General features: G+C 43.2%; 1 protein-coding gene across 5 annotated transcripts in view; it reads left to right on the forward strand.

The window, feature by feature from the left end:
* The window catches only part of oxr1a (oxidation resistance 1a), a 583,533-nt gene that overhangs the window by 46,745 nt on the left and 508,877 nt on the right, over positions 1 to 27,911 (forward strand). For 4 of the 5 annotated variants that reach the window (XM_087986357.1, XM_087986351.1, XM_087986354.1 and 1 more), the window contains exon 2: positions 14,431 to 14,521. The exons of the other annotated variant lie outside the window; for it this stretch is intronic. In XM_087986357.1, the coding sequence (XP_087842483.1) occupies positions 14,505 to 14,521 (17 nt within the window). In that variant the 5' untranslated portion in view covers positions 14,431 to 14,504. The remainder of the gene's footprint in view (positions 1 to 14,430; positions 14,522 to 27,911) is intronic. 5 annotated transcript variants of the gene reach the window in all.

Raw genomic sequence — 27,911 nt, forward strand, 5'->3', positions numbered from 1 at the left:
CCCATACTATCTCCGTAATCCCATGGTTACCATGGCTAACCTATCTGGTATGCACATTCCTGGACTCTACAGACAATTTTACCATGGCCCATCCACCTAACCTGCACATCGTTGGATTGTGGGAGGAAACCAGAGCACTCAAAAGAAACCCATGCAGATACAAGGAGAATGTGCAAACTCCACACAGTCACCCAAGGCTGGAATCAAACCTGGATCCCTGGTTCTCTGAGGCAGCAGAGCTAACCACTGGGCCACCATGCCGCTGAAAATGTTTTGAGATTAATGGAATCATACTTTTACCATATGTTTAAAAATAAGTTTGTGTTATATATGACTAGGTTGCTTTCTTTTATATGATTTCTTTTGAAAAAGTTCTGATTTAATGTTGAAACATAAACCGGCAGCATTGTGTGCTTATGTTTCAGTGAGAGACATCTTGTGCAAACCAACATAAAACAAAATATGATCTGGCATCGTACTCATCCAGTAGTAACATCAGCTGGGATCATAACAATAGCATAGCAATCAACATTTTTAAAGAGAAGAGACAGCTTAACAGCTTCAGGATATTTCTATTCTCGCCAAACGTTCCACATAAATCATGAATAGATCTTTCCTTACACAGATGCTGACAAAATTGCTATTTCCTTGTTTCATGTGTTTGGAATTCATTTCTCTTATTTATTTATCAGTTTTTATGCAGAAATTAACAAACAATTTGCAAACATGAAGGATTGTATTCTCCAATATATTTTATTGGAGTTAGTTTTCAAATATAAAAAGATGGATCAACTTGCCAAAGTGCACGTAGCGCTTTGTTTCATGACCTGGCACATTGAAAATGAACTTTGTCAGTTTAATTTAGTTTGTGATATGCAGCAACATGATCATGCTCCAGCAATGATTTTGGTGCATTGGCTTTACATATCCTCTGCAGGTGGTACTGTACCATGTGTGGAGCTGGATATCTGTGTGAGCAGTGAAGAAGTGAAAAGACTTGGCCTTATGTTTTTCTCACAGTCAATCGCAATGAAACCAGTATAGATGAAACTGTATAGGGTGCATTTTTACCAACTTCGCAAAACCATCTTGGAAAAGAGACCTCCAAAATGCATGACTTTTTATCCAAACATGGGTTCAGGATAGATCGAGGCCTTTCAAATGATGTGTTAGCAGTTAAGTCACTGTTGAATGCTGAAGGGATGCTGGTCAAAAGGCTTGCCTCTGTTCTCTGGAATGGAATGGCAGTTACTGTTGTGGATATCATTAAGCCCTCTAAAGTCTGCAGGTGGATGGGAGTTGAGTAGGTGTGAATGATGAGAGTGTAAAGAACAGGAGATTTTTAAGTAGCTTTGTGAAACAGACCTTCAAGTATTTTTGGCTTTTCGATCAGCTTGTGACTCCCATTCTGTATGTTACCTTTAGAACTGCCAAAGTCAAATCTATCCGGGTTTGACACTTAACATGGCTTTGCTGAGTTTGTGTTTCTCATGCATGAATTACAATACATCCCACCCTATTGTCCTCCGACCACAATGGTGTATGAGATTGTATGAATCATGTTCACCATGGGGTCGGTTTGCTGCGACCATCCTCTAAGTGTCGGTATCTATAGGGCCTGCTGGGTCCTCTGTAGTGGAGGAAAAAAGCACTTGCTGGTCCAATGACAAAAGACTCTTGTCTTAAACAAGAGACTTACAGTGACTGTGAAGGGGCCAGGGATGGTATTATTTATTCCTTTTGAGACATAGGTTGTGTTCCCACTGGGTCTGTAGCATATCATGGTTGTGGGTAGTGATTAACACACGATATTCTCATAGAATCATCGAATCCCAGCAGTGTGGAAATAGGCCCTTCAGCCCAACGAGTCCACACTGGCCCTCCAAAGAGTATCCCATCCAAACCCATTTGCCATTAATCTATATCTACCCCGACCAATTTCACCAATTTCACCTCATTAGCTATCTACCCCACCCGTACAACTCTCCTCTCATCAAATTTTCATCCCATCTTATCTCGCGCCATTCCTGGAACAACCTGCCACTCAGTGGATATCATCCAAAAGAAGACTATCCTTTGCAATGTAATTTTTGAAAAGCCACTCAATTCCAGCATTGACCCTCACTGATAATGTAATGCCACCATGACATGCTAAACACAATACATAGCCAATACATTTTCTCATTCATAACTCTTTCTCTCATCCTCAACCTTGTTCTACCATTCTTTAGCTGTAAATCTGTCTGAAAACCCTCTCTGTCATTGCTGCCCTGTCCCCAGTGTCGTCTGTTGTCTGACATCTTGTCATCATCCAAAAGGGGAACATCAGATACAGACAAGCAGTTGGGCAATTCCAAAGATAAATTTTTATTGAGAGCCTGCCCATGGAAATGTAGGAACAGGAGTAGGCTATTCATACCGTCAGACATGTTCTGCCATTCAGTGAATTCAGGGTTGATCTGTGGCTTTACTCCATATGTCTGTCTTTGGCCCATATCCCTTAATATCTGGACTTCTTGTCCAATTCTTTTACAAACTTCACCAGAACACACATCACTCAGTCTCCTATAAGATTCAGGCCCATGTCTCTATGTTCTTTTTTTATCAATTTGATCAAAATATTTGATAGTCCTATTTTAAATGATTGTCTGTTGCTTGGAAATATTTAACAAATCTACTCTTTCATGGATTACATCATTGAAGGCTGCCACTTTTTGGATTCATTCCCTGGATGTGCATTGAAGTAGAAATAATGTAGAGGCCTTTAAAGTTTTTCAACTTTCTCTCCAGCTTCTCAAAATCTAACTGAAGTACTTTGATGCCTTTCCTTTTTACAACATGCACAACAACTCACTCCATTCCTCTTTCAGGATATTCTATACTCTTTTATGTCTTTTTAGGCTGGAACCAGATAAGCAAATCACCCAATGAATACTTCCATAATGATAGTCACAGAAATGCCTCTGTTCCCTGACGATGGAATCTTCTGGAAGGACTACATTTCCACTCTTCGCTGATCTCTTGTTCAGCTCCTTTCTCAGTGGTGCCGTGATCTGGAGTGCATTTCTCAGGGTAGTCTTGCTACTGCAGAGTCAACTCTGAGTATCTGATTGAGAGTGGTACACATCCTGAAGATCCCTGTGTTTCCAGTCTTTTCCTGATGGCCATCCATTTAAGAACATCGCACACACAACTGTAAGCACAGGAACTGTCCCTTCCACCCACTATATTATGCCAAACATGATGCTCAATTAAACTGATCCCTTCTGTCTGCCCTTGGTCCATATCCCTCCATCCCATGCATATTCACATGATTATCTATAAGTCCTTGAAGTGCTCCTATCTTACCTGTTTCAACCATCACCCCGGTAGCGTGTTCCAGACTCCACTCTGTGTAAGAAAACTAGCGCCTCGCATCTCCTTTGAACTTCCCCTCTCACCTTAAATGCACGAACTCTAAGTTTAGATATTTCAACTCTGGAAAAACTATGCTGACTGTTAGCCCTATCTATGCCTCTTATAATTTTATGAACTTCTATCAAGTCACCCCTCAGCCTCAGCCGCAGAAGAGAAAATAATCTGAGTTTTTCTAGACTCTCTTTAGAGCTCATATTCTCTGATCCTGCAGCATCCTAGTAAACCTCTTCTGCACCCTCTCCAAATCCTTCCTATAGTGTAGAGGTGCCAGTGTTGGACTGGGTGGACAAAGTCAGAAGTCACACAACACCAGGTTATAGTCCAACAGGTTTATTTGAAATCAGGCAAGCTTTCGGAGTGAAGTCCTGACGGAAAAGCTTGTGTGATTTCAAATGTACTTGTTTGATTATATCCTTCCAATAATGTGGCGGCATGCTGGCTCACTGGTCAGCACTGCTGCGTCACAATGCCAGGGACCAGGCTTTGGTTCCAACCTCTGGTGATTGTGGAAGCTTTGGAAAGGGTTCAGAGAAGATTTACTAGGACGTTGCCTAGTATGGAGGGAAGGTCTTATGAGGAAAGGCTGAGGGACTTGAAGCTGTTTTCATTAGAGAGAAGAAGGTTGAGACATGACTTAATTGAGACTTAAGATAATCTGAGGGTTAGATAGGGTGGATAGTAAGAGCTTTTTTCCTCAGATGGTGAAGGCTAGCATGAGGGGACATAGCTTTAAATTGAGAGGTGATCGATATAAGACAGACGTCAGAAGTAGTTTCTTTATTTGGAGTAGTAGGGGTGTGTGGAACGGCCTGCCTGCAACAATAGTAGACTCGCCAACTTTAAGGGCATTTAAATGGTCATTGGATAGACCTATGGATGAAAATGGAACAGGGTAAGTTCGATGGGCTTCAGATTGGTTTCACAGGTTGGTGCAACATCAAAGGCTGTAGAGCCTGTACTACGTTGTAATATTCTATGTTCTGTGTCTGTGTGGAGTTTGTACATTCTCCCAGTGTCTGCTTGGGTTTCCTCTGGGTGCTGTATTTTCCTTCCACAAACCAAAGATGTGCAGGCCATGCTAAATTACCTATAGTGTTGAGGGATGTGTAGGCTGGTACATTAGTCAGGGGTAAATATAGGACAATAGGGTAGGAAAATGGGGCTGGGTGGGTTGCTTTTTGGAGGGTTGGTGCAGACTTGTTGGGCTGAAGGGCCTGTTTCCATAGGGATTCGATGATTCTATGTGGCAACTAGAATTGAATGCAATAGTTTAAGTGTGGCCTAATCAAAGATTAGATTGGATTAGATTACTTACAGTGTGGAAACAGGCCTTCGGCCCAACAAGTCCACACCGATCCTCCGAAGAGCAACCCACCCAGACCCATTCCCCTGCATTTGTCCCTTCACCTAATACAACGGGCAATTTAGCATGGCCAAAAGTTAGCAAAGAGTGAAATTCACAACTAATCTTGGAGGAACCTGTTTGGGAGAGGTCACAGCACAGAAATAGAAGTCAATATTTAGGCGTGGCCTTACAGTAAGTCTGCAGTAGTGAGTAGAGTGGGTTCTTTCTTGAGTATATGTTTTTTTGAGATATGCTTCTTGATTAAACTTAAAATATAAGCCATAACTGTTCATTTAACCTGGAGCAGTGGTTTATAGAGGTATAAGTTGGTGCTATTTTCTGGATCTGTAGATTGTGAAGGAGCAAAAATGGCCTTTAGTAGAGTGATATGCTTTTCTTGTCGGATGTGGGAGTTTAGGGAGAGTTTACAGGTTACCAAGGATTATATTTGCAATAAATGCCCAACATTGCGAATCCTATCAGATCAAATGCATCGGTTGGAGAGACAGTTAGGGGCAATGAGGAATTTACAAGATTGGGAGATATGATGGATGACAGTTATAGGAAGGGAGAAAAGTCACAGATACAGTCACATAGAAAAGGTAAGAGAGGTAGGCAGTTAGTGCAGGAGTCTTCTGTGATTATCCCCATTTCAAACAAACATGCTGTTTTGGAAAATGTAGAGGGTGATGGATGCTCAGGGGAACATAGCACAAACAGCCAAGTTTCTGGTGTTGAGACTGGCTGTAATACAATGAGGGGTATGTCAGATTCCAAGAGATCAGTTGTGTTAGGGGACTCTCTAGTCCGAGGTACAGACAGACATTTCTGTGGCTAGCAGTGAAAAATCAGAATGGTGTGTTGCTTCCCTAGTGCCAAGATCAAGGAGTCTCAGAGAGGGTGCAGAATGTTCTCAAGTGGGAGAGAGGCCAGCAGGAGGTACACATTGGAATCAACAACATAGGAAGGGAAAAGGTTGAGATTCTGAAGGGAGATTACAGAGAGTTAAGCAGGAATTTAAAATGGAGGTCCTCGAGAGTAATAATATCTAAATTTATCCTGGTACTATGAGCTAGTGAGGGTAGGAAGAGGAGGATAGAGCAGATGAATCTGTGGCCGAGGAGCTGGTGTAGGGGAGAAGGATTCACAATTTTGCATCATTGGAATCTTTTTTAGGGTAGAAGTGACCTGTACAAGAAGGACCGATTGCACCTAAATTGTAAGGGGACTGGTATACTGGTAGGGAGATTTGCTAGAGCTGCTTGGGAGCTACTAGTAAAGTTTGGGGGAGTGGGTGTGATGGGTGGGGAGGGGGGGGGGGAACCCAAGGAGATAGTGAAGAAAGATTTCAATCTGACACTGGTACAGTTGAGAACAGAAGTAAGTCAAACAGTCAGGGCAGGCAGGGACAAAGCAGAGAATAAGGTAGGACTGATCAATTAACCTGCATTTATTTCAATGCAAGAGGCCTAACAGGGAATGCAGATGAACTCAGGGCATGGTTAAGAACATGGGATTGAGATATCATAGCAATTACAGAAACATGGCACAGGGATGGGCAGAACCGGCATCTTAATGTTCCAGGATACAAATGCTCCAGGAAGGATAGAAAGGGAGGCAAGAGAGGAAGGAGAGTGGATTTTTATAAGGGATAGCATTACAGCAGTATTGTGGGAGGATATTCCCGGAAATTCATCCAGGGAAGATAATTTGGGTGGAACTGAGAAATAAGAAAGGGATGATCACCCTGTTGGGATTATATTATAGCCCCAGTAGTAGTCAGAGGGAAATCGACAAACAAATTTATAAGGAGATCTCAGTCATCTGTAAGAATAATAGGGTAGTTATGGTAGGGGATTTTAACTTTACAAACATAGACTGGGACTGCCATAGTGTTAAGGGTTTAGATGGAGAGGAATTTGTTAAGTGTGTACAAGAAAATTAGAATTAAGGAGAATCCAAAGGGTTTTTACAAATACATTAAGGACAAAAGGGTAACTAGGGAGAGAATAGGCCCCTCAAAGATCAGCAAGGCGGCCTTTGTGTGGAGCTGCAGAAAATTGGGGAGATACTAAACGAGTATTTTGCATCAGTATTTACCGTGGAAAAGGATATGGAAGATACAGAATGTAGGGAAATAGATGGTGACATCTTGAAAAATGTCCATATTACAGTGGAGGAAGTGCTGGATGTCTTGAAAGGCATAAAAATGGATCAATCCCCAGGACCTGATCACGTGTACTCTAGAATTCTGTAGAAGGCTAGGGAAGTGACTGCTGGGCCTCTTACAGAAATATTTATATCAACAATAGTCACAGGTGTAATGCCAGAAGACTGGAGGTTGGCTAACATGGTGCCACTGTTTAAGAAAGGTGGTAAGGACAAGCCAGGGAACTATACACCAGTGTGCCTGACGTTGGTGATGGGCAAATTGTTGGAGGGAATCCTGAGGGGCAGAATGTACATGTATTTGGAAAGGCACAGACTGATTAGGGATCGTCAACATGGCTTTGTGTGTGGAAAATCATGTCTCACAAACTTGATTAAGTTTTTTGAAGAAGTAACAAAGAGGATTGATGAGAGCAGAGTGGTAGATGTGATCTATGTGGATTTCAGTAAGGAGTTCAACAAGGTTCCCAATGGGATGCTGGTTAGCAAGCTTAGATCTCACCGAATACAGGGAGAACTCTCATGGAATACAGGGAGAGCTAGCCATTTGGATAAGAACTGGCTCAAAGGTAGAAGACAGAGGGTGGTGGTGGAGGGTTTTTCAGACTGCAGACCTGTGACTAGTTGAGTGCCACAAGGATTGGTGGTGGGTCCACTTCTTTTCGTCATTTTTATAAGTGATTTGGATGTGAGTATAAGAGGTATAGTTAGTAAGTTTACATTTGACACCAAAATTGGAGGTGTAGTGGACAGCAAAGTAGGTTACCTCAGATTACAACAGGATTTTGATCAGATGGGCCAATGGGCTGAGAAGTGGCAGTTTGAGTTTAATTCAGATAAATGCGAGGTGCTGCATTTTGGAACAGCAAATCTTAGCAGGACTTAAACACTTAATGGTAAAGTCCGAGGGAGTGTTGCTGAACAAAGGGACCTTGGAGTGAAGGTTCATAGTTCTTTTATTGGTCAGAGTATTGAGTACAGGAGTTGGGAGATCATGTTGCGGCTGTACAGGACATTGGTCAGGCCACTGTTGAAAAATTGCATGCAATTCTGGTCTCCTTCCTATCAGAAAGATGTTGTGAAACTTGAAGGGGTTCAAAAAAGATTGACAGGGATGTTGCTAGGGTTGGAGGATTTGAACTATAGGGAGAGGCTGAATAGACTAGGGCTGTTTTCAGAGGCTGAGGGGTAACCTTGTGGAGATATAAAATCATCGATAGGATAAATAGACATGGGGTGAGGGAGTCCAGAACTAGAGGCCATAGGTTTAGGGTGAGAGGGAAAGATATAAAAGAAACCTAAAGGGCAACTTTTTCAAGCAGTGGGTAGTCTGTGTATGGAATGAGCTGCCAGAGGAAGTGGTGGAGGCCAGTACATTTTGCGATATTTAAAAGGCATTTGGGTGGCTGTATGAATAAGAAGGATTTGGAGGGATATGGGCCAGGGTTTCCTCCGGGTGCTCTGGTTTCCTCCCACAGTCCAAAGATGTGCAGGTCAAGTGAATTGGCCATGCTAAATTGCCCGTAGTGTTAGGTAAGAGGTAAACGTAGGGATATGGGTGGGTTGCGCTTCGGCGGGTCGGTGTGGACTTGTTGGGCCGAAGGGCCTATTTCCACACTGTAATGTAATCTAATCTAATGTAATCTAATCTAAAAAAAAGGTGCTGGCAAATGGGAGTAGATTGGGGTTAGGATATCTTGGCAGCATGGACGGGTTGGACCGAAGCGTCTGTTTCCATGCTGTGCATCTCTATGACTCTATTTATATTTTCATCCAAATCATTTATAGATATCACAAACAGCTGAGGTCCCAGTATGGATCCCTGTGGAACACCACTAGTCATGGACCTCCAGCCTGAAAAACGCACTTCCACCACTACCCTCTGACTTGGCAAGCCAATTCAGAATCCAAATTGCCAAGTCACCAAAGTCACCATGGATCCCATACATCTTAATCTTCTGGATGAGTCTACCATGAGGGACTTTGTCAAAATCCTTACTAAAATCCATATGGACAAATGTGAAGACAAATTCATCTGCTCTCCTGACCCCTCTCTCTGCCTGGGGGTGTTCACCTCCTGTAACATATGATCCAGGAAATTTGCTTATGCCTGCTTTTCTGCACTGGCTTGTACAATTGCAACATTTAAAGGCCTCTGGATAGGTATATCAATAGGAAGGGTTTAGAGGGATATGGGCCAAGTGCTCTAAAATGCTACTAGATTAATTATGGATACCTGGTCGGCATGGACAAGTTGGACTGTAGTGTTTGTTTCCCCACTGTACATTTCTAGGACTTTATGACTCTAGGTGCTCCACAAGCTGGAAATCCTGAGCTTGAGCAGAAACAGCTGGAGATACATCCAATGTAGAATGAAGCCCAAAACACATCAAGTGTGCTAAAATTTCCATTTGATGCAAGAATTGATACCAATTTAGCAAGTTCCCCATGATCTGAGGAAAAAGTAAATATATTCCTTTTCAAAAATCTAATTAGTACCATTTTTAAACTAAGACCTGCTCTGAACCACAACTGTCACAGTAATTTGAATTATTTTCCTTCCCAGTTCCTTGTCCAAATGACAGCCCTAGTTTAGAGAAATACTAGTCAACAAATTAATTCCTATGTTTATTGTGATGACAGAGTTGGATTTATTTTATTTGTGAACCCATGCGCTTTGACTCCCATTAATTCCACTCCCTGCTTTTAGCTGTGGGTTTCAGACATTGTTCTGTTTCAGGCTCATTTGTGTTTTCTGACTTCTGCTGACTCTCAGACACTGCTTTAAATTGTGGGTTTGTGACATTGTTTTCCCTCATCCTTGATGTCTTGGTACAAGAGAACTGAATAGTGCAGTTCCTTTTAATTCACATGTCTAACCAGTGGTTCTAGCTACAGATCACTAAACCACCTTGTTTTTCTTGGTCATGCTCCTTCACCAATTCCAAACCTGGAGTCTCTGGTATTCTTGAATTATTACAGCTAAAAAAAATCAAAAATCTGAATCTACTCTGCTCCCATCCCAGCTATATATAAGCTTACAGAAGAATACCTAAATTACACACTGCATAATTTACAAGCTCCGACCTGGAAATTGGAGTTCAATACCTATGTCTTATTTGGTTATACATAAACTGTATGGTCCACTGTCCTTGTCATCCCTTCAACCATTGAAATAATTCCACCCCATTTTGGCTCAAATATTTGCTCAAAAAGCATTTCCATCATTACTCTGTGAAACTGACAGCAATTTTGACATCCTCACACATGCATTTGCATATAGATGTTTAGAGGCTGCTGAGGGCAATGTCTCATTCCTTCATAGATTGAGCTGAAAGAAGGGGCGGCATGGTGGCAGCATAGTGATTAGCACTGCTGCCTCACAGCACCAGAGACCCAGGTTTAATTCCCATCTCTGGCAACTGTCTGTGTGGAGTTTGCACATTCTCCCCATGTCTACGTGGGTTTCCTCTGGGTGCTCCGGTTTCCTCCCACAGTCCAAAGATGTGCAGGTTAGGTGAATTGGCCATGCTAAATTGCCTGTAGTGTTAGGTGAAGGGGTAAATGTAGGGGAATGAGTTTGGGTGGGTTGCTCTTCAGAGGGTCGGTGTGGACTTGTTGGGCTGAAGGGCCTGTTTCCACATTGTAAGTAATCTAATCTAAAGTCTTAAAAATTTTGAAGTGATGTGAATTTCTGCTTTGTCACAATTTATCTTGCTGCAAAAAAAACATTGAAAATGCTACACTCAATTCTTGAATGAGCTGTATCCCAATTTGAAGCAAAATACTGCTGAATAATTACTGCTAAACAGTTTTTTTTTCTTTCATTCACAATATGAGCGCATCACCAGCTAAGGCAGCATTTATTGCCTGTTCCTAATTGCCCAGAGAGGAGTTCAAGGTCAACCACATTGCTGTGGGTCTGGAGTCATATGTAGGCTAGACCAGGTAAGGATAGCAGAGACCTTACCTAAAAGACATTAGTGAATCAGCAGGGTTTTTCCTCAACAATCAACAATGGTTTAATGATTTACCATTAGACTCTTAATTCCCAATTTTTATTGAACTCAAATTGCACCATCTTTCATGGTGAGATTCAAACCTGGGTACCCAGAACATGACCTGAGTTCCTGGATTAACAATCTAGCAATAATACCACAATGCCATCATCTCTGTCCTTGAAAAACTAAGTTTACGTTTTTAAGATTTCTACATACAATGCGGGTAGAACTGGCAATGACTGCTGCTGTTGAGAAGGTGATGGTGGTGAGCTGCCTTCTTGAATCACTGAAGTCCATTTGGTGTACTGCTAACGTTCCAGGTTTAAGATCCAGCCACAATGAAGAAATGTTATTGTAGTTCCAGTCAGGATGTTGTCTTTTCTCATTTGTACACTTTGTACAAATGAGAAAAGACAACATCATTATACCAAAGCATTCAATTTATCTATATAACCTTGCATAGGTATGGTCCCTTCTGACCACCTTCCTTACATATTTTCACCTTCATTCTAATTGTCACAATTTCCCATTCTTTCCCAGAAGGTATATTATGAACCATTGCACTGGGAAATTAGTATATAAAACATTGCTAAAAATAATCTGGTACATGTTCTTGAGATTGCATAAAGCTGAGAATTTCACTACACACTTCTCTGATCCTTTTTAAAAATGCTTTGTTCCTGTTAGGATTCCTCCATCAAAAGATTATGTTTGAACACAGAGCTGGAATCCAGTATTGTCTGTGTGTGTAACCAATTGAGCACTCTGATATGATTCTGCAGTTGTTCCATTTCAACTCTGAAGGCACTACATCATTTTGTACAAACCTAGTACAGCCAATTCTGATGGGACTCACATTTTCCAGTATTCTTAATATAAAATTACATCCTTGCTTTACCTTCAAGCCAACATATTTAAAAGCACCAGAAGACTGATTACCAACTTAAGTACTGCCCTAATTTGCTCAATACAATTCTTTTCATACTGATTAGTGATCATGTAAAAATATCATCTATGTATCAAGAAGTAAGTATGAAAGTAAGTCTGCTACTTTTCCATTTGAACATTGCAGGGTCTGCTTTGAGTTGTGCATAACCTAATCTTTGTAGAGTAAGCCTCACTGAAACATACCATAGACAAAAAGTGTCACTCAATCCATAAACATATTTATTAAACTTTGAGAATTTCCCTTTTGTGGTTGGCTACTTCCTCCAAATAGAACATAGAACAGTTCAGCACAGAACAGGCCCTTTGGTCTACGATGTTGTGCGGAGGGTTAATCCTAATGTAAAATAAAATAACTTAACCTACGCACTCCTCAACTCACTGCTATTCATGTGCACATTCAGCAGTAGCTTAAATGTCCCTAATGACTCTGCTTCCACCACCACCGTTAGCAACACATTCCATGTATTCACAACTCTGCGTAAAGAACCTTCCTCTGAAGTCCCCTCTATACCTTTCTCCTAATATCTTAAAACTATGACCCCTCGAACCACTCAATCCTGCCCTGGGGAAAAGTCTCTGGCTATTGACTCTATCCATTCCTCTCATCACTTCTCTGATACAGGTTTCCCTGCAGAAAAGCTGCTTGTACATCCGTGGATTTGTACCGCAACTAAAGTATCAAAAGAAAATTGAATACCACTTTTTCCATTGATCTCAGCTCATTATTTCAGGATATAGAGTCTGCAGGTGAGAAAGGGAAGGAGATAAAAGATAAAGTAATACCAAGGAATCAATTACAGGGGTAGGAGTGATGATATCTTAGAAGGCTCCTCAAATGAAGTGATTTGGTAGAACTTTTAAAAAGGCAAAAAAGGGGAACAATCAATTTGTCATAGTGTAAAAAGTTTAAAGCAGGTGTAATTCTTAAGATGCACTCAGCAGAGCTTCTTAAGCCAGTGTGTAGAAGATCCTCCAGGAGACGGGGCAGTTCTGGACTTAAGTATAGGTAATAAAGCTGGGCAAATGATTGAAGTATCAGTGGGGGAGCATTTTGCAGACAGCATTAAAATCTTGTTAGATTCAAGATTGCTATGAAAGAGAGCACAAATAGGCTTGAAATCAAAGCTTTAAATGGTAGAAGGCAGATTTTTAGCAAGACCAGATATGATTTGGCTACATTGAAGTTAGAGTAGGTATTGGTAACTCTCCAAATGACTATCATAAGATGGTTTTTTGAGAACAGCATTGCATTTTTAGAACCACAGAATCATAGAGTACAGAAGCGGCTTTTCAGCCCATTGAGTCTGTACTGCCAGTCATACACTAAATATACATTAGTAGATAGAGGGCGACATGGCAACTCAGTAGTTAGCACTGCTGCCCCATAGTGCCAGGGACCCAGGTTTGATTCCAGCCTTAGGTGACTGTATGGAGTTTGCATGTTCTCCCCATTTCTGTATGGGTTTCCTGTAGGTGCTCTGGTTTCCTCCCCCAGTCCAAAGATGTGCAGGATTGACCATGCTATATTCCTCCGGGGTGTGCAGTCCAGGTGGATTAGCCACGGTAAATGCAGGGCTTCAAGGATAGGGTAGATTGCTGTTCAGACAGATAGTACAGACTTGATAGTCGAAAGGCATCTTGTCACACTGCAGGGTTGCTATGATTCTAGTTCCACTTATCAGCACTAGTCCGATAGCCTTGAGTATTATGAAACTTGAAGTGCTCATCCAAGTACTTTTCAAAGGTTACCAGCCTTGACTAATCTCCCAGGAAGTGCATTCCAGATCCCTGCTGTCCTCTGGCTGAGCAACATTTTCTTCAAGTCCCCCCAAACCTCTTGGTTTTCACCATAAACGTTACCCCTTTGTTATTGGTCCTTCAACTAAGAGGAATAAGTGCTTTCTCTCCACTTTGTCCATTGGAGAAAAATACTGAGGATGAATTTAAAACCAATAGTTAAAATGATGAGTATTAACTACATACGTGGATTATTCACATTCAGCAGTGATCTTTGAACTGGAAGACGCAAGTATCAAATTAGCAATCAAGCTGTGAGAACGCATATTGGAAAATTCTCTGCTGTGCAATATTTAACAGCAGCATCAACATACTGTGGTTATGTATTGTAAAGAACGGTTGGTAAAATCTTTACTTCAGGGCCAATTTAAGGATTATCATCTTTAATTGTAATATAGCTGGTCAGATTTGTGTTGAAACACCATTGTTCCAATTCCAAGCAGTTAGAGGAAATGTCACTTTGGAAATGTATATTGTCTGGATTTGACTGGTTCAGTTGCTATGTTACATTGATGGATTCAGAAAGTCAGAAAGAAAATTCAGGGATGTTTCTTGGAACTTTGTAGCTCTAATATGAGCTGAGAATGTTGGTCAATTGATGGAGTGGATTGCAAGCATTTTGGAGGCATTTAGAGGCATTTTGGCCAAGTCACCTCAATCACTTTTCACAATCTGTACTTGAGATTTCTAGTGGGATAAAAAGCATAAGTTTTACATTGGCAAATTATTTCTAACTTTTTTTTTCCTTTTTAGTTGGTCACCTAAAAGACGTGGTGCACCTATGCTGTCAGATATATATCTTTAATGAGAAGCAAGACACTGTCAAAATGTTCAACACCAAAAGGTTAGTTAACTAAATATTGAATATGTGAGATTAATGGTTCAGAAATTACTTGCTAAGTTACTGTTGCAACCAGGGAATTAGTTCAAAAGACTTGTGTTTCCTTGTCATGTTAGCCATTTTAATAGTTGCAATTTTTCAAGGATATCTGCTTTAAATGCAGGTAATATATGCACACTACCAGTTAACTGTAATCATTAAGGGGGCTAATGAGGGTGTTGGAAATGTTATGGTCCATTTTACTTAGCATTTTGAACAGAGGGAAGTAGATCCTATCCTGGAGTCTCTCCTTCAATGTCTATGGGAGGTGGTAGATTTGGCTGACCAGGCTGATATAATACTAGCAATTTTTCAAAAGATTGATGATTAATAGGTAAGTTAACTTGCTGAGCTGGAAGGTTTGTTTTCGGATGTTTCGTCATCATACTAGGAATCATCAGTAGTGAGAGTCTTTAGTGAGGTGCTGGTGGTATGGCCTGCCTCCCTGTTTAAAGGTCTTGGTTTCTTAAGGTGGGTGATGTCCATTTTTGTTTTTTTTTTAAGGGAAGGTAGAAAAGATCTAAATCAATGTGTTTATTGATGGAGTTCTAGTTAGAATGCCATGCTTCAAAGAATTCTCATGCGTGTCTTTGTTTTGCCTGTCCCAGGATGTGTGTGTTGCCACCAGGATACATGAGCACCAACTAGCCACCAAAAGACATGACCTGGTAACATTAGCTTCCATACATACAGACAAAGAAGGATATCACTTTGACTGGGATATCACAGTCATCCTAGGATAGGCGAAACAAAGACATGCACGAGAATTCTTAGAGGCATGGCATTCTAACCAGTACTCCATCAATAAATACATCAACTTAGATCCTATCTAGATTAGATTAGATTAGATTACTTACGGTGTGGAAACAAGCCCTTCGGCCCAACAAGTCCACACTGACCCGCCGAAGCGCAACTCACCCATACCCCTACATTTACCCCTTTAACCTAACACAATGGGCAATTTAGCATGGCCAATTCACCTGACCCACACATCCTTGTGACTGTGGGAGGAAACCGGAGCACCCGGAGGAAACCCACGCAGACACGGGGAGAATGTGCAAACTCCACACAGTTAGTCGCCTGAGTCGGGAATTGAACCCGGGTCTCTGGCGCTGTGAGGCAGCAGTGCTAACCACTGTGCCACCGTGCCGCCCATCTACCTTAAAGAACTAGAAATAACTTCATCCACCTTAAGAAATCAAGACCTATAAATAGAGAGGTAGGCACTTTACTGGAGACTCTCACTGCTGAAGTTACCTAGCATGGTGATGAAATATCTAAAAACAAGCCTTCCAGCTCAGCGAGCTAACTTACATACTTGATATAATACTGTTATGAAGTTGAAGGCTTGTACTGTACCTTTGAGAGAGTGAATGCTGTTCTGCACTGAGAGCTTACAACCACTTGTGTATATAACAGATAGCAGTCTCAGAATGTACTGGAAAATTGAAAATATGTAACATTTGGCTGTGAAATTGATACCTGAGTTGGTTGCTGATATAACAACAAATCAAATTTAATCAATCTCTTTAAATTAGGCATCAGGATACTAAAACCCAATCTAGCTTGAATTTATTGTTTTGCGAACATCGAACCAATGAGCCGATCCAATATTAGGGATATAAAAAAAGGCAGGCATTTTGAAAATCGGACAGAGCAAACCCCATCAACACAGATCCAATAAATTAGGCAATGCTATCCAAGATACTTTTTCAAACAAAACATATTTGTAGTAAAAAGAAAGTAGACGACCCAGGGCGATCTTCAGCCAGAAGAGGACAGACATCAAAGATGACAACTATTGTATGGTATTGAAATTAAGTTGATGTAATTTTAATAAGTGTTTTATTGGAACAGTATATTGTTATAGAGTTGGAGGCAGATAACAAGCAATTAAGAGAAAGGGGGACTTAGAGTTGTGAATAGTTGTTGTTTAATATTCACTTTTAGAGTTTAAAAAAATGATGTTATTTTCTTTAGTGGAATTTTGGAGTTCTCTACCACTCATATATTTTAACATATCACAACGCAAAATGAGCTTTCATGGGTGTTTGGTTTAATTAACAGAAGGGTTCACCGCAATGTTGTAACAGTACTTTTGTTTGAGGGCCGTGTATTTCACTGGCTGGGCTCGCATTTATTGTGCTTCCATAATTGACATAGAAAAGGCACTTCTGCCCCCATCATGGCACCAGAAGATTCCCCCGGCCTCTGGAACTGCTCGGACACCATTAGCCATGTGGCTGGTACAGCTACCATGCCCACGGCAATCAATGGCGTCACTTCAACCCCCATCATGGCCACTTCCGCCCCTCACAATTCCTCATGCACCACATGTGACATCACTTCTGCCCCCCACATCATCGTTGACATCACACGCTCAGCAACTTCCGCCCCCCCCCCCCCCAACTGCCATGTTCACCACCACTTTTGTCCCCACCAACGCCACTCACCTGCATTCTGCCGACACGCCTCCCACAGGTCTCACTGTCACCATCCCCGCCCCTCCAGAGCCCTGAGGGAAACTTCACCCCTGCTCCACTCCCATTCCCCCTACTACCGCACCTACTCCAGTTACAGGGTCCGCCCCCACTCCCAGCTCCACACCCTCACCAGGTCCTAGCTCCCAGCCCTGCCAAGTTTTCACCATCCCCCCGGATCTCCCCCTCACTGAGGACGAACAATCAGTCCTCAGCAAAGGCCTTACCTTTATCCCACTTCCTCTGTGCATCAATGAATTTAATACGCGTTGTGACGTTGAACACTTCTTTCGCTGCCTCCGCCTCTGAGCTTACTTTTTCAATCAAGACTCCCGCCCACCTTCTGAGGATCCTTTCGCCTGACTCCAACGGACTCCATCGACCTGGACACCCCGTGCTGGCCTATTACCCGCCCTCAATCTCTTAATTTCCAACTGCCACCGAGACATTAACCACGTCAACCTGCCAACCCCCCTCCCACACTCCAAGCTCTCACCCTCAAAACACATAGCCCTCCACTCCCTCTGCTCCAATCCCAACCTCACCATCAAGCCAGCGGATAAAGGGAGTGCAGTGGTAGTTTGGCACACTGACCTCTACACTGCTGAAGCCAGACGCCAACTCAAAGACACCTCCTCCTACCATACCTCGACCAGACCCCACTCCCCATCACTAAACCATAATCTCCCAGACCATACCGAACCTCATCACCTCAGGAGATCTCCCACTCACAGCTTCCTACCTCGTAGTCCGGGAACCCAGCACCGTCTGACTCTACCTCCTTCCCAAGATTCATAAGCCTGACCACCTGACCGACCCATTGTCGCAGCATGTTCCTGTCCCACGAACCCGTCTCCACCTACCTCAATACTGTCCTTTCCCCCCTAGTCCAGGAACTCCCCACATACGTTCAAGACACCACCCTTCACCTCCTCCAAGACTTCTGTTTCCCTGATCCCCAATGCCTCATCTTCACCATGAACATCCAGTCCCTCTACACCTCCACCCACCATGATCAGGTCCTCTAAGCTCTCCTTTTCTTTTTCTCCCAATGTCCCCAACAGTGCCCTTCTACTGACACTCTCATTTGTTTGGCTGAACTGGTCCTCACCCTTAACTATTTCTCCTTCAAATCCTCCAGACCAAAGGAGTAGCCATGGGCACCAGCAGGGGCCCCAGCTATGCCTGCCTCTTTGTCGGTTATGCAGAACAGTCCATCTTTTGTAGTTACACCAGCACCACTCCACACCTCTTCCTCTGCTACATTGATGACTGTATTGGCGCCACCTCAGGTTGAGGAGGTTGAGCAGTTCATCAACTTCACCAACACATTCCACCCCAACCTTAAATTCACCTGGACCATCTCTGATACCTCCCTCCCCTTCCTGGACCTCTCCATCTCCATTAATGATGACCGACTTGACACTGACATTTTTACAAACCCACCGACTCCCACAGCTACCTGGATTACACCTCTTCCCACGTTACCTCCTTGAAAAATTGGCATCCCATATTCCCAATTCCTCGGCCTCCGCCATATCTGCTCCTAGGAGGACCAGTTCCATCACAGAACACACCAGGTGGCCTCCTTCTTTAGAGTCCGCAATTTCCCTTTCCACGTAGTTGAAGATGCCCTCCAACGCATCTCATCCACGTCCCGCACCTCCGCCCTCAAACTCCACCCCTCCAACTGTAACAAGGAAAGAATCCCCCTGTCCTCACCTTCCACCCTACCAACCTTTGTATAAACTGCATCATCTGCCAATATTTCCGCCACCTTCAAACGGACCCCACCACCAGGGATATATTTCCCTCCCCACCCCGATCCGCAAAGACTGTTTCCTCCATGACTATCTGGTCAGGTCCACGCCCCCCAACAACCCACCCTCCCGTCCTGGCACCTTCCCCTGCCACTGTAGGAATTGCAAAACCTGTGCCCACACCTCCTCCCTCCCCTCCATCCAAGGCCCCAAAGGAGCCTTCCACATCCATCAAGGTTTCACCTGCACATCCACCAATGTCATTTATTGTATCCGTTGCTCCCGATGCGGTCTCCTCTACACTGGGGAGACTCCTCACAGAGCGCTTTAGGGAACGTCTCCGGGACACCCGCACCAATCAACCCTACCGCCCCATGGCCCAACAATTCAACTCCCCTCCCACTCTGCCAAGGACATGCAGGTCCTGGGCCTCCTCCACTGCCACTCCCTCACCACCCGACGCCTGGAGGAAGAAGACCTCATCTTCTGCCTCGGAACACTTCAACCCCAAGGCATCAACATGGACTTCACCAGCTTCCTCATTTCCCCTCCCCCACCTTACCCCAGTTCCAGACTTGCAGCTCAGCATCATCCTCATGACCTGTCCTACCTGCCAATCTCCCTTCCCGCCTCTCCACTCCACCCTCCCCACCTCCATCCACCTATTGTACTCTTTGCTACCTTGCCCCACCCTCCTCTCTGACGTATCACCTCCATCCCCACCCCCATTCACCTATTGCTACCTTCTCCCCAGCTTCCCCCCCCGCCCACCATTTATCTCTCCACCCTGTGGATCCCTGCCTCCGTTCCTGATGAAAAACGTTTGCCCGAAATGTGGATTTTCCTGCTCCTTGGATGCTGCCTAACCTGCTGTGCTTTTCCAGGACCACTCTAATCTAGACTATGGAAAAGGCGGTGATAAGCTGCTTTCTTGAAATGCTGAGAGTAGGGACACCCACAATGCTGTTAGGGCAAGAATTCCTAGATTTTGTCCTAGTTACACTGAAGGAATGGTGATGTAATATTGTTTTTACACCCTTCAAGGACAAACTGAGTTTCTTGAATACAGAAGTAAAGAAATTGTGTGACTTACAAACCTGTGATGGTCAGTTTAGTTTTGGCAGAGAGGTAACTAAGGTTATTTTTCCATCTGAAAAGTATTTAGTGCTGACACTGGGGAGCAGTTGGTCTTTGAAGAGGTGAATAGCCACACCAGGTACATTGAAAACAGTATGGAGACGATTGCACAGTGTTGTTTGACCTGGGAGCTTGATTTGAGTGTAGATTTTAAGGCATCCATTTCAGATTTCCCATTCAAAATTGTTGCAGTTGATAATCTTTCACTTGCCTCATGATTATGTTGAGTTTCTTTGAGATAAAAATCTTTGAAACACAATTCATAGAACCTCAAGTTTGCTGAAGCAAATGCCTCTGGTTGGGTTGAAAAATGCAACACAGGTTGTTTGTGTTTTGACATTTTAAATGTTTTTTGACATTTTTTCTTGAATGTGTCTGACAATAATTCAGAGGTTCCTCTGTTAAGGTCTGAAATCACATTGTGTCTCTGGAGGTATTTCTTTCCCCACAACAAGAGATGCGTCAGGAGTTTCTCTTCTACCGATAAGGTAGAATACCTGGATCATTGCTTTGGCATGATTTAACCTCTGCTCTTGAAGATGGTTACAAATATTGCATTCCTGAAGTCTGTGGAAGTTTTTGTTTTGCTTTCAAATCCATTAGATTGAGTGTATGGAGTCCTGTTGTGAGCAAAAACACATGGATTCTACCCTAGATGACTGAAGGAGAGCATGGACAGTATCAGCTATCACTGTGGCTTCACCACTGAGGAGCCTTTAGTGTTGACAAATGGAGTTGGTCGTAGAGTCAGAGAGGCCTACAGCATGGCCCTTTGGCCTGTTGTGACCATGCTAGCCAAAACAAGCACCTAACTATTCTGCTACAATTTGCCAGCATTTGATTCACAGCTTTTAATGCCTTGGATTTGTAAGTGTTCTTCTGAATACTCCTTAAATATTATGAGGGTTTCTGCCTCATCTACAGAGTTCCAGATTCCCACCACCCTTTTTCTTGTTCCCTAAACCTTCCGCCTGTTCCCTTAAATCTATGCCCCCTTCACGAAGAGTTTCCTGCCTGTCTACTCTATTTGTGCCCATCAAAGGTTTATAGATCTCAATCTCATCCCCATTTATTCTCCTCTGCTGTAGGAAAAACGGTCCCAGATCCAGATCCCCTTAATAAGTTTGTTGTTATCCTTAAGGACATAGACACCATTTTTGTTAATCTTGGTGACCTTGCCCATTTGACCTGATGGCTTTAGAAAGCTTTTCGTATCATGATGATCAGCATATTGTTGCATCTGTCAGGCTTTCTTTACCTTCTGCACATCCTTTATCTCATGAATTTGTGACCTTAGATTGTTCTAACAGTTAACAAAGGTTGCTCATTTTTATTCACATATCTCAGCAGGTTATTATGCTTAAAATTGATAATGATTGAACCTAATAGCCTGGGACACAGGGTAGTACAGCTGATTTTCTTTAATCCCACCGTATAAGTCAATGACCTGTGCAGTAGGCATCAGACTTCTGTGCAGGTTGAGTAATATGGACATCACTTAGATCTTTGGTCCAAACAATGGCATTCTCCAGGAGGTCTAGTGTTTTGGTCTCAGATGCTCCATGTGGTTTTCTTTTTGTCTTTCGAATACGAGGTTTGGGATAGATGACATGCATATAAATGGTGGGCTAGAATGTTTATAATCTTCAAAACCAGGAGAAGCTAATTGTTATGGAACGGGACAAGGATGAGTCTGAAATCAAACTTCTCAACTGGGAGCAGGCTGATTTTAATAAGATCAAGTATGATTTGACCAGAGTTTACTGGGAGCAGATACTTTGAGGTAAATCTGTCTCAGAACAGTGAGATGCATTCAAGGAGGAAATAGCAGGTACAGGACCAACATGTTCCAATAAAGGAAAAGAGTGGGATCATCAAATGCTGTGAACACTGAATATGAAGGGATATATGGCATTGGTTCAAGGGGAGATGGGAGGCTGATGACAGATATTGAAGGTTCAAGAGAGCAGAAGCCCTAGGGAAATATAGAATGTGCAAGATGGAACTTAAAAAGATTAGGAGAGCTAAAAAGGGGCATGAAAAGTTATTCACAGGTAAAGGAAAGTCCTAAATTGTTCTATTGGCATATTAAGTTTAAAAGGATAACAAGAGAAAGAGTAGGGCTCATTAAGGACACAGCAGTAATTTATGCGTGGAGCATAAGTTGTAAGTAGAGTTCGAAATTAATGTTTTGTACCTTGTCACTCGTGAGCTGGATTATATGGGTACAGAAATCATGGAGAAGATCTGTGGTACAATTTCAGATTAGCATAGATGGAGAGGAGGTTCTGAGTACTCTGACAGGCACACAAATAGATGAATCTTCAGGGTCAGATGAAATTTATCCCAGATTGTTAAGCAAGGGAAGAGTAACCCACCCAGACCCGTTCCCCGAGCCTATATTTACCCCTGACTAATGCACCTATCACTACGGGTAATTTAGCATAGCCAATTCACCTGACCTCCAAATTTGGATTGTAGAAGGAAACCAGAGCACCCGGTGGAAACCCACGCAGAACTGGGGAGAATGTGCAAACTCCACACAGACAGTCTCCCGAGGCGGGAATCGAATCCGGGTCCCTGGCGCTGTGCGGCAATAGTGCTGACCACTGAGCCACCATGCCACCCCGAAAGAATGCTATCCTTGCATTACATCCTATCCTTGAGCCACATGGGCTGATCAGCGGCAAATTGAATTCAATCTGGCTAAACATGAAGTGATGCACTTGGGCAAAGCAAGGGAATACATGATGAAAGGTAGGACTCTGGGAAGCACTGAGGATTAAAGAGACCTTGGCATGCATGTACACCAGTCCCTTAAGATAGTGGGATAGGTCGACAAAATAGTTAAGAAGGCATGTGGCAAACTTGCCCTGTATGGCCAAAGCGAAGTGCATGGTGCTGGAAAAGCACAGCTGGTCATGCAGCATCTGCGGAGCAGGAGAAATGATGTTTCGAGCATAAGCCCTTCATCAGGCCCATGATGTTTAAGAGGAACGAGGTTATGCTGGATGTTGGTTACGCCATAGCTAGGGTATTGTATTCTGGAATCCATATTATAGGGGCATGTTATAGCACTAGAGAAGGTGCAGAGAAGGTTTACCAGGATATTGCCTGAAATGGAGAGTTTCATTTATGGACAAAGATTGAACAGACTGGCATTTTTTTATAGCAGATGAGATTGACCACTGACTCGCTCAGTTACTTGGACTGTCCAGCCTCACCTCCCTGTTTCCTGTCAAGACTTCATTCCATTCTCCCAGTTTCACCCTCCCTGTTACATCTGGTCTCATGATGCCACCTTAAATGCGGGGGGGGGCTCAAAAATGATCATCTTTTTCCTCAACTGAGGATACACCACAGTGGTTATTGGGGAAATGAGCTGTGACTTATTTGCTGCACTTCAGCCCTCACTTCACCAGCATCCACATCCAACGCCACCATTTCCAGCGGGATGGCACCACCTGACACATATTCCTTTCCCCTTCCATGTCAGCATTTTGCAGGTACCGTTCACTCTTGGACACTCTGGTTCACTTCTCCACTCCCAATATCTCCCCACATACCTAGGCACCTTCTCATGCAATTGCAGAAGGTGGAACACCTGCCTGATTTCATCTTCCCTCTCTCACTGTCCTAGGCTCCAGACACATCATCCTGGTGATTTATCTGCATTTAAATCACTCTGCTGTATTCACTGTTCACAATGTCGTCTTTTGTACACTGGGGGGATGAGACATAGACTGCACAATCACTTTGCTGAACACCTACATTCTGTCCACACAAGTAACCCTGAACTTTCAGTTGTCTGACACTTCAACACACGACCTTGTTGTCTGGTCAACATTTCTGTCTCTAGTCTGTTGCAGCAAGGCTCACCACAAGCTGGAAGAATAGCATCCCATTATACTCATGGGTATCCAGCAGCCTTCAAGCTTAATACTGTTAGGACCTTCTTCCATGTACTTTGCCCAACCCCACACCTCTCATGACATGCTTTCAGCATAGCCAACTCATTTTCACTGATTCATGGTCACCATTTTCAGCTTTTCTTTCTCCGTGGCACACTACCATCTATCAGTCTGCCTAACTGTCGTTCTTTCTCTTTGTTTCTCTCTGATTGCATTTCTGTGTATCTGTTCACTCCTTTCCTTATCCCCTGTCTTCAGCAAATATATCACCTTTTCCGAGCAACTAGTTCTGAAGAAAGCTCACTAAAGTCTCTCTTCACAGATGCTGGCAGACCTACTGTGTTTCTTCAGCAATTTCAGTTTTTGTTTGGAATAGATTTGAGGTAAAGAGTAGAAAGTTTAGAGGAGATGTAAAGAAAAATATTTTCACCTGGAGTTTACTGCCTGTATGGGTCGTTGTTGATGGCAATCACTCAGTGACGAGTATGATTATCTACCTAGAAAATCCTGTGTCGCTGTCCAGGGTTCTGTGGATTTTTGTGTGGCTGCTGAGCCTGATCCTAAAGCCACATCTCTGATCACAAATTTAGCAGGTGTTTCTGGGAAGTATCCATAGAATCCGTACAGTGTGGAAACAGGCTATTCAGCTCAACAAGTCCCCTCTACACCCAGGAGTTTCCCACCCAGACCCATCTCCCTACCCTATCCCTGTAACTCTGCATTTTCCCATGACGAATGCACCTCACCTATATATCCCTGGACACTATGGGCAATTTAGCATGCCCAATCCACCTAACTTGCACATCTTTGAACTGTGGGAGGAAACCAGAGCACTGGCAGAAACTCGCATAAACACAAGAAGAATGCGCAAACTCCACACAGACATGTGCCTGAGGCTGGAATCGAACTTGCATCCCTGACATTGTGAGGCAGCAGCATTAAGCACTGAGCCACTGTGCCACAGTCCTCAAAGGCTTATAATGTTGGTAGAGGGTGAAACCGTCAAAACATTTTAAAAGCATTTTGATGTGCAGTTGTCATGTCAGGGCACACAAAGCTTTGGTCAAGTGACAGAAAGTGGGCTTAGAATAGTTAAATGGTTATTTATGACCAGTAACAACATGATGAGCTGAAGGGTCTTTTTCAGTGCTGTAGATCTGTATGACTCGAAGACTCTAGTACTCCAACAGAGACAGAAAAAACACCTATATGTCACAAATTCGAAATCCACAAATCAAAACTTAAAGCAAACATTATTAAAATATATATGAATCTCACAGTCTACATCATACAATGTATCATCAGTGAATTTGACTACATACTATAAATGGTGGTATCCACTTTGATGTAGGCCTAAATGATGGATAACTTCTGGGTGAACAATTAACCATCCAGGGACACAGACTGTATGAGATAGCAACCAGAGCAGGCAATTATCACTTTCTCCACGAATTCTGTCAGACAACGACAGGAAGCTTGCTGTAGATCTCTCTGGGCAGGACTTAGATGCTTCATGTTAAGGTCTATGGGTAGCATGGTGGCTTAGTGGTTAGCACTTCTGCCTCACAGTACCAGGGGCCCGGGTTCGATGCCTCCCTTGGGTGACTGTCTGAGTGGAGATTGCATGTTCTCTCCGTGTCTGCATGGGTTTCCTCTGGGTGCTCTGGTTTCCTCCCACAGTCCAAAAGATGTGCAGGTCAGGTGAATTAGCGATGATAAATTGCCCATGGTGTTAGGTGCATTAGTCAGGGGTAAATATAGGGTAGGGAATGGGTCTGGGTGAGTTATTCTTCGGAGGGTTGGTGTTGGGCCGAAGGGCCTGTTTCCACACTGTAGGGAATCTAATAAAAAATAGTAAGTGTTGCTGAACAAAGAGATCTTGGAGTGCAAATTCACAGTTCCTTGGGTCATAGAGTCATAGAGATGTACAGCATGGAAACAGACCCTTCGGTCCAACCCGTCCATGCCGATCATATATCCCAACCCAATCCAGTCCCACCTGCCAGCATCCGGCACATATCCCTCCAAACCCTTCCTATTCATATACCCATCCAAATGCCTCTTAAATCTTGCAATTGTACCAGCCTCCACAACATCCCCTGGCAGCTCATTCCATACACGTACCTTCTTCTGCGTGAAAACGTTGCCCCTTAGGTCTCTTTTATATCTTTCCCCTCTCACCCTAAATCTATGCCCTCTAGTTCTGGACTCCCTGACTCCAGGGAAAAGACTTTGCCTATTTATCCTATCCATGCCCCTCATAATTTTGTAAACCTCTATAAGGTCACCCCTCAGCCTCCGACGCTCCAGGGAAAACAGCCCCAGCCTGTTCAGCCTCTCCTTGTAGCTCAGATCTTCCAACCCTGGCAAAATCCTTGTAAATCTTTTCTGAACCCTTTCAAGTTTCACAATATCTTTCCGATAGGAAGGAGACCAGAATTGCACGCAATATTCCAACAGTGGCATAACCAATGTCCTGTACAGCCGCAATATGACCTCCTAACTCCTATACTCAATACTCTGACCAATAAAGGAAAGCATACCAAACGCCTTCTTCACTATCCTATCTACCTGCGACTCCACTTTCAAGGAGCTATGAACCTGTACTCCAAGGTCTCTTTGTTCAGCAACACTCCCTAGGACCTTACCATCAAGTGTATAAGTCCTGCTAAGATTTGCTTTCCCAAAATGTAGCACCTTGCATTTATCTGAATTAAACTCCATCTGCCACTTCTCAGCCCATTGGCCCATCTGGTCCAGATCCTGTTGTAATCTGAGGTCACCCTCTTCGCTGTCCACTACACCTCCAATTTTGGTGTCATCTGCAAACTTACTAACTGTACCTCTTATGCTCGCATCCAAATCATTTATGTAAATGACAAAAAGTAGAGGGCCCAGCACTGATCCTTGTGGCACTGCACTGGTCACAGGCCTCCAGTCTGAAAAACAACCCTCCACCACCACCCTCTGTCTTCTACCTTTGAGCCAGTTCTGTATCCAAATGGCTAGTTCTCCCTGTATTCCATGAGATCTAACCTTGCTAATCAGTCTCCCATGGGGAACCTTGTTGAACGCCTTGCTGAAGTCCATATAAATCCCATCTACTGCTCTGCCATCATCAATCTTCTTTGTTACTTCTTCAAAAAACTCTAGTGGGATACTCCTTTGAGAGATGTGCGGTGTGGACTTGTTGGGCTGAATGGCCTGTTTCCATACTGTATGGATTCTACGGATACCTCTCAGAAACACTTGCTAAATGTGTGATGGGAGATGTGGCTTTCGGATCAGGCTAATCAGCCACACAAAAAAACCACGGAGCCCAGGACAGAGACACAGAATTTCCTAGGTAGGTAAGATTGTGAAGAAGGCTTTTGGTATGCTTGCCTTTATTGATCAGTGCATTGAGTATTGGAGTTGGAAAGTCATGTTGTGGCTGCACAGGACATTGATTTTGGACCACAGCGTGCAATTCTGGTCTCCCTGCTATAGGAACGATGTTGTGAAACTTGAAAGGGTTCAGAAAATAGTTAAAAGGATGTTGCCAGAGTTGGAGGATTTGAGCTATAGAGATAGACTGAATAGACTAGGGCTATTTTCCCTGGAGCATCGGGGACAAGAGTTATAGAGTAATAGAAATGTACTGCAGGTTTATAAAATCATGTATGGCATGGATAGGGTAAATAGACAAGGTCTTTTCCCCAGTGTAGGGAAGTCCAAAACTAGAGGGCATAGGTTTAAGGTGAGAAGGGAAAGATATAAATGGGACCCAAGGGGCAACTTTTTCACACATGGTGCGTGTCTGGAATGAACTGCCATAGGAAGTGATGGAGGCTGGTACAAATACAACATTAAAAAGGCATCTGGATGGGTATATGAATAGGAAGGGTTTAAAGAGATATGGGCCAAATGCTGGCAAATGGAATTAGATTAATTTAGGATATTTGGTTGGCATGGACAAGTTGAACCAAAGGATCCGTTTCAGTGCTGTATAACTCTTAATCTATGACTCTGTGACTCTAAGCTGTTGGAATGATCACCAGATATTTTTGGATTTCTCATCAACCTT

This window comes from Chiloscyllium plagiosum, unplaced genomic scaffold, assembly GCF_037043375.1.
Source record: "Chiloscyllium plagiosum isolate Xiang-an unplaced genomic scaffold, Cpla_swu_hap1 HiC_scaffold_4, whole genome shotgun sequence".
Classification (NCBI taxonomy): domain Eukaryota; kingdom Metazoa; phylum Chordata; class Chondrichthyes; order Orectolobiformes; family Hemiscylliidae; genus Chiloscyllium; species Chiloscyllium plagiosum.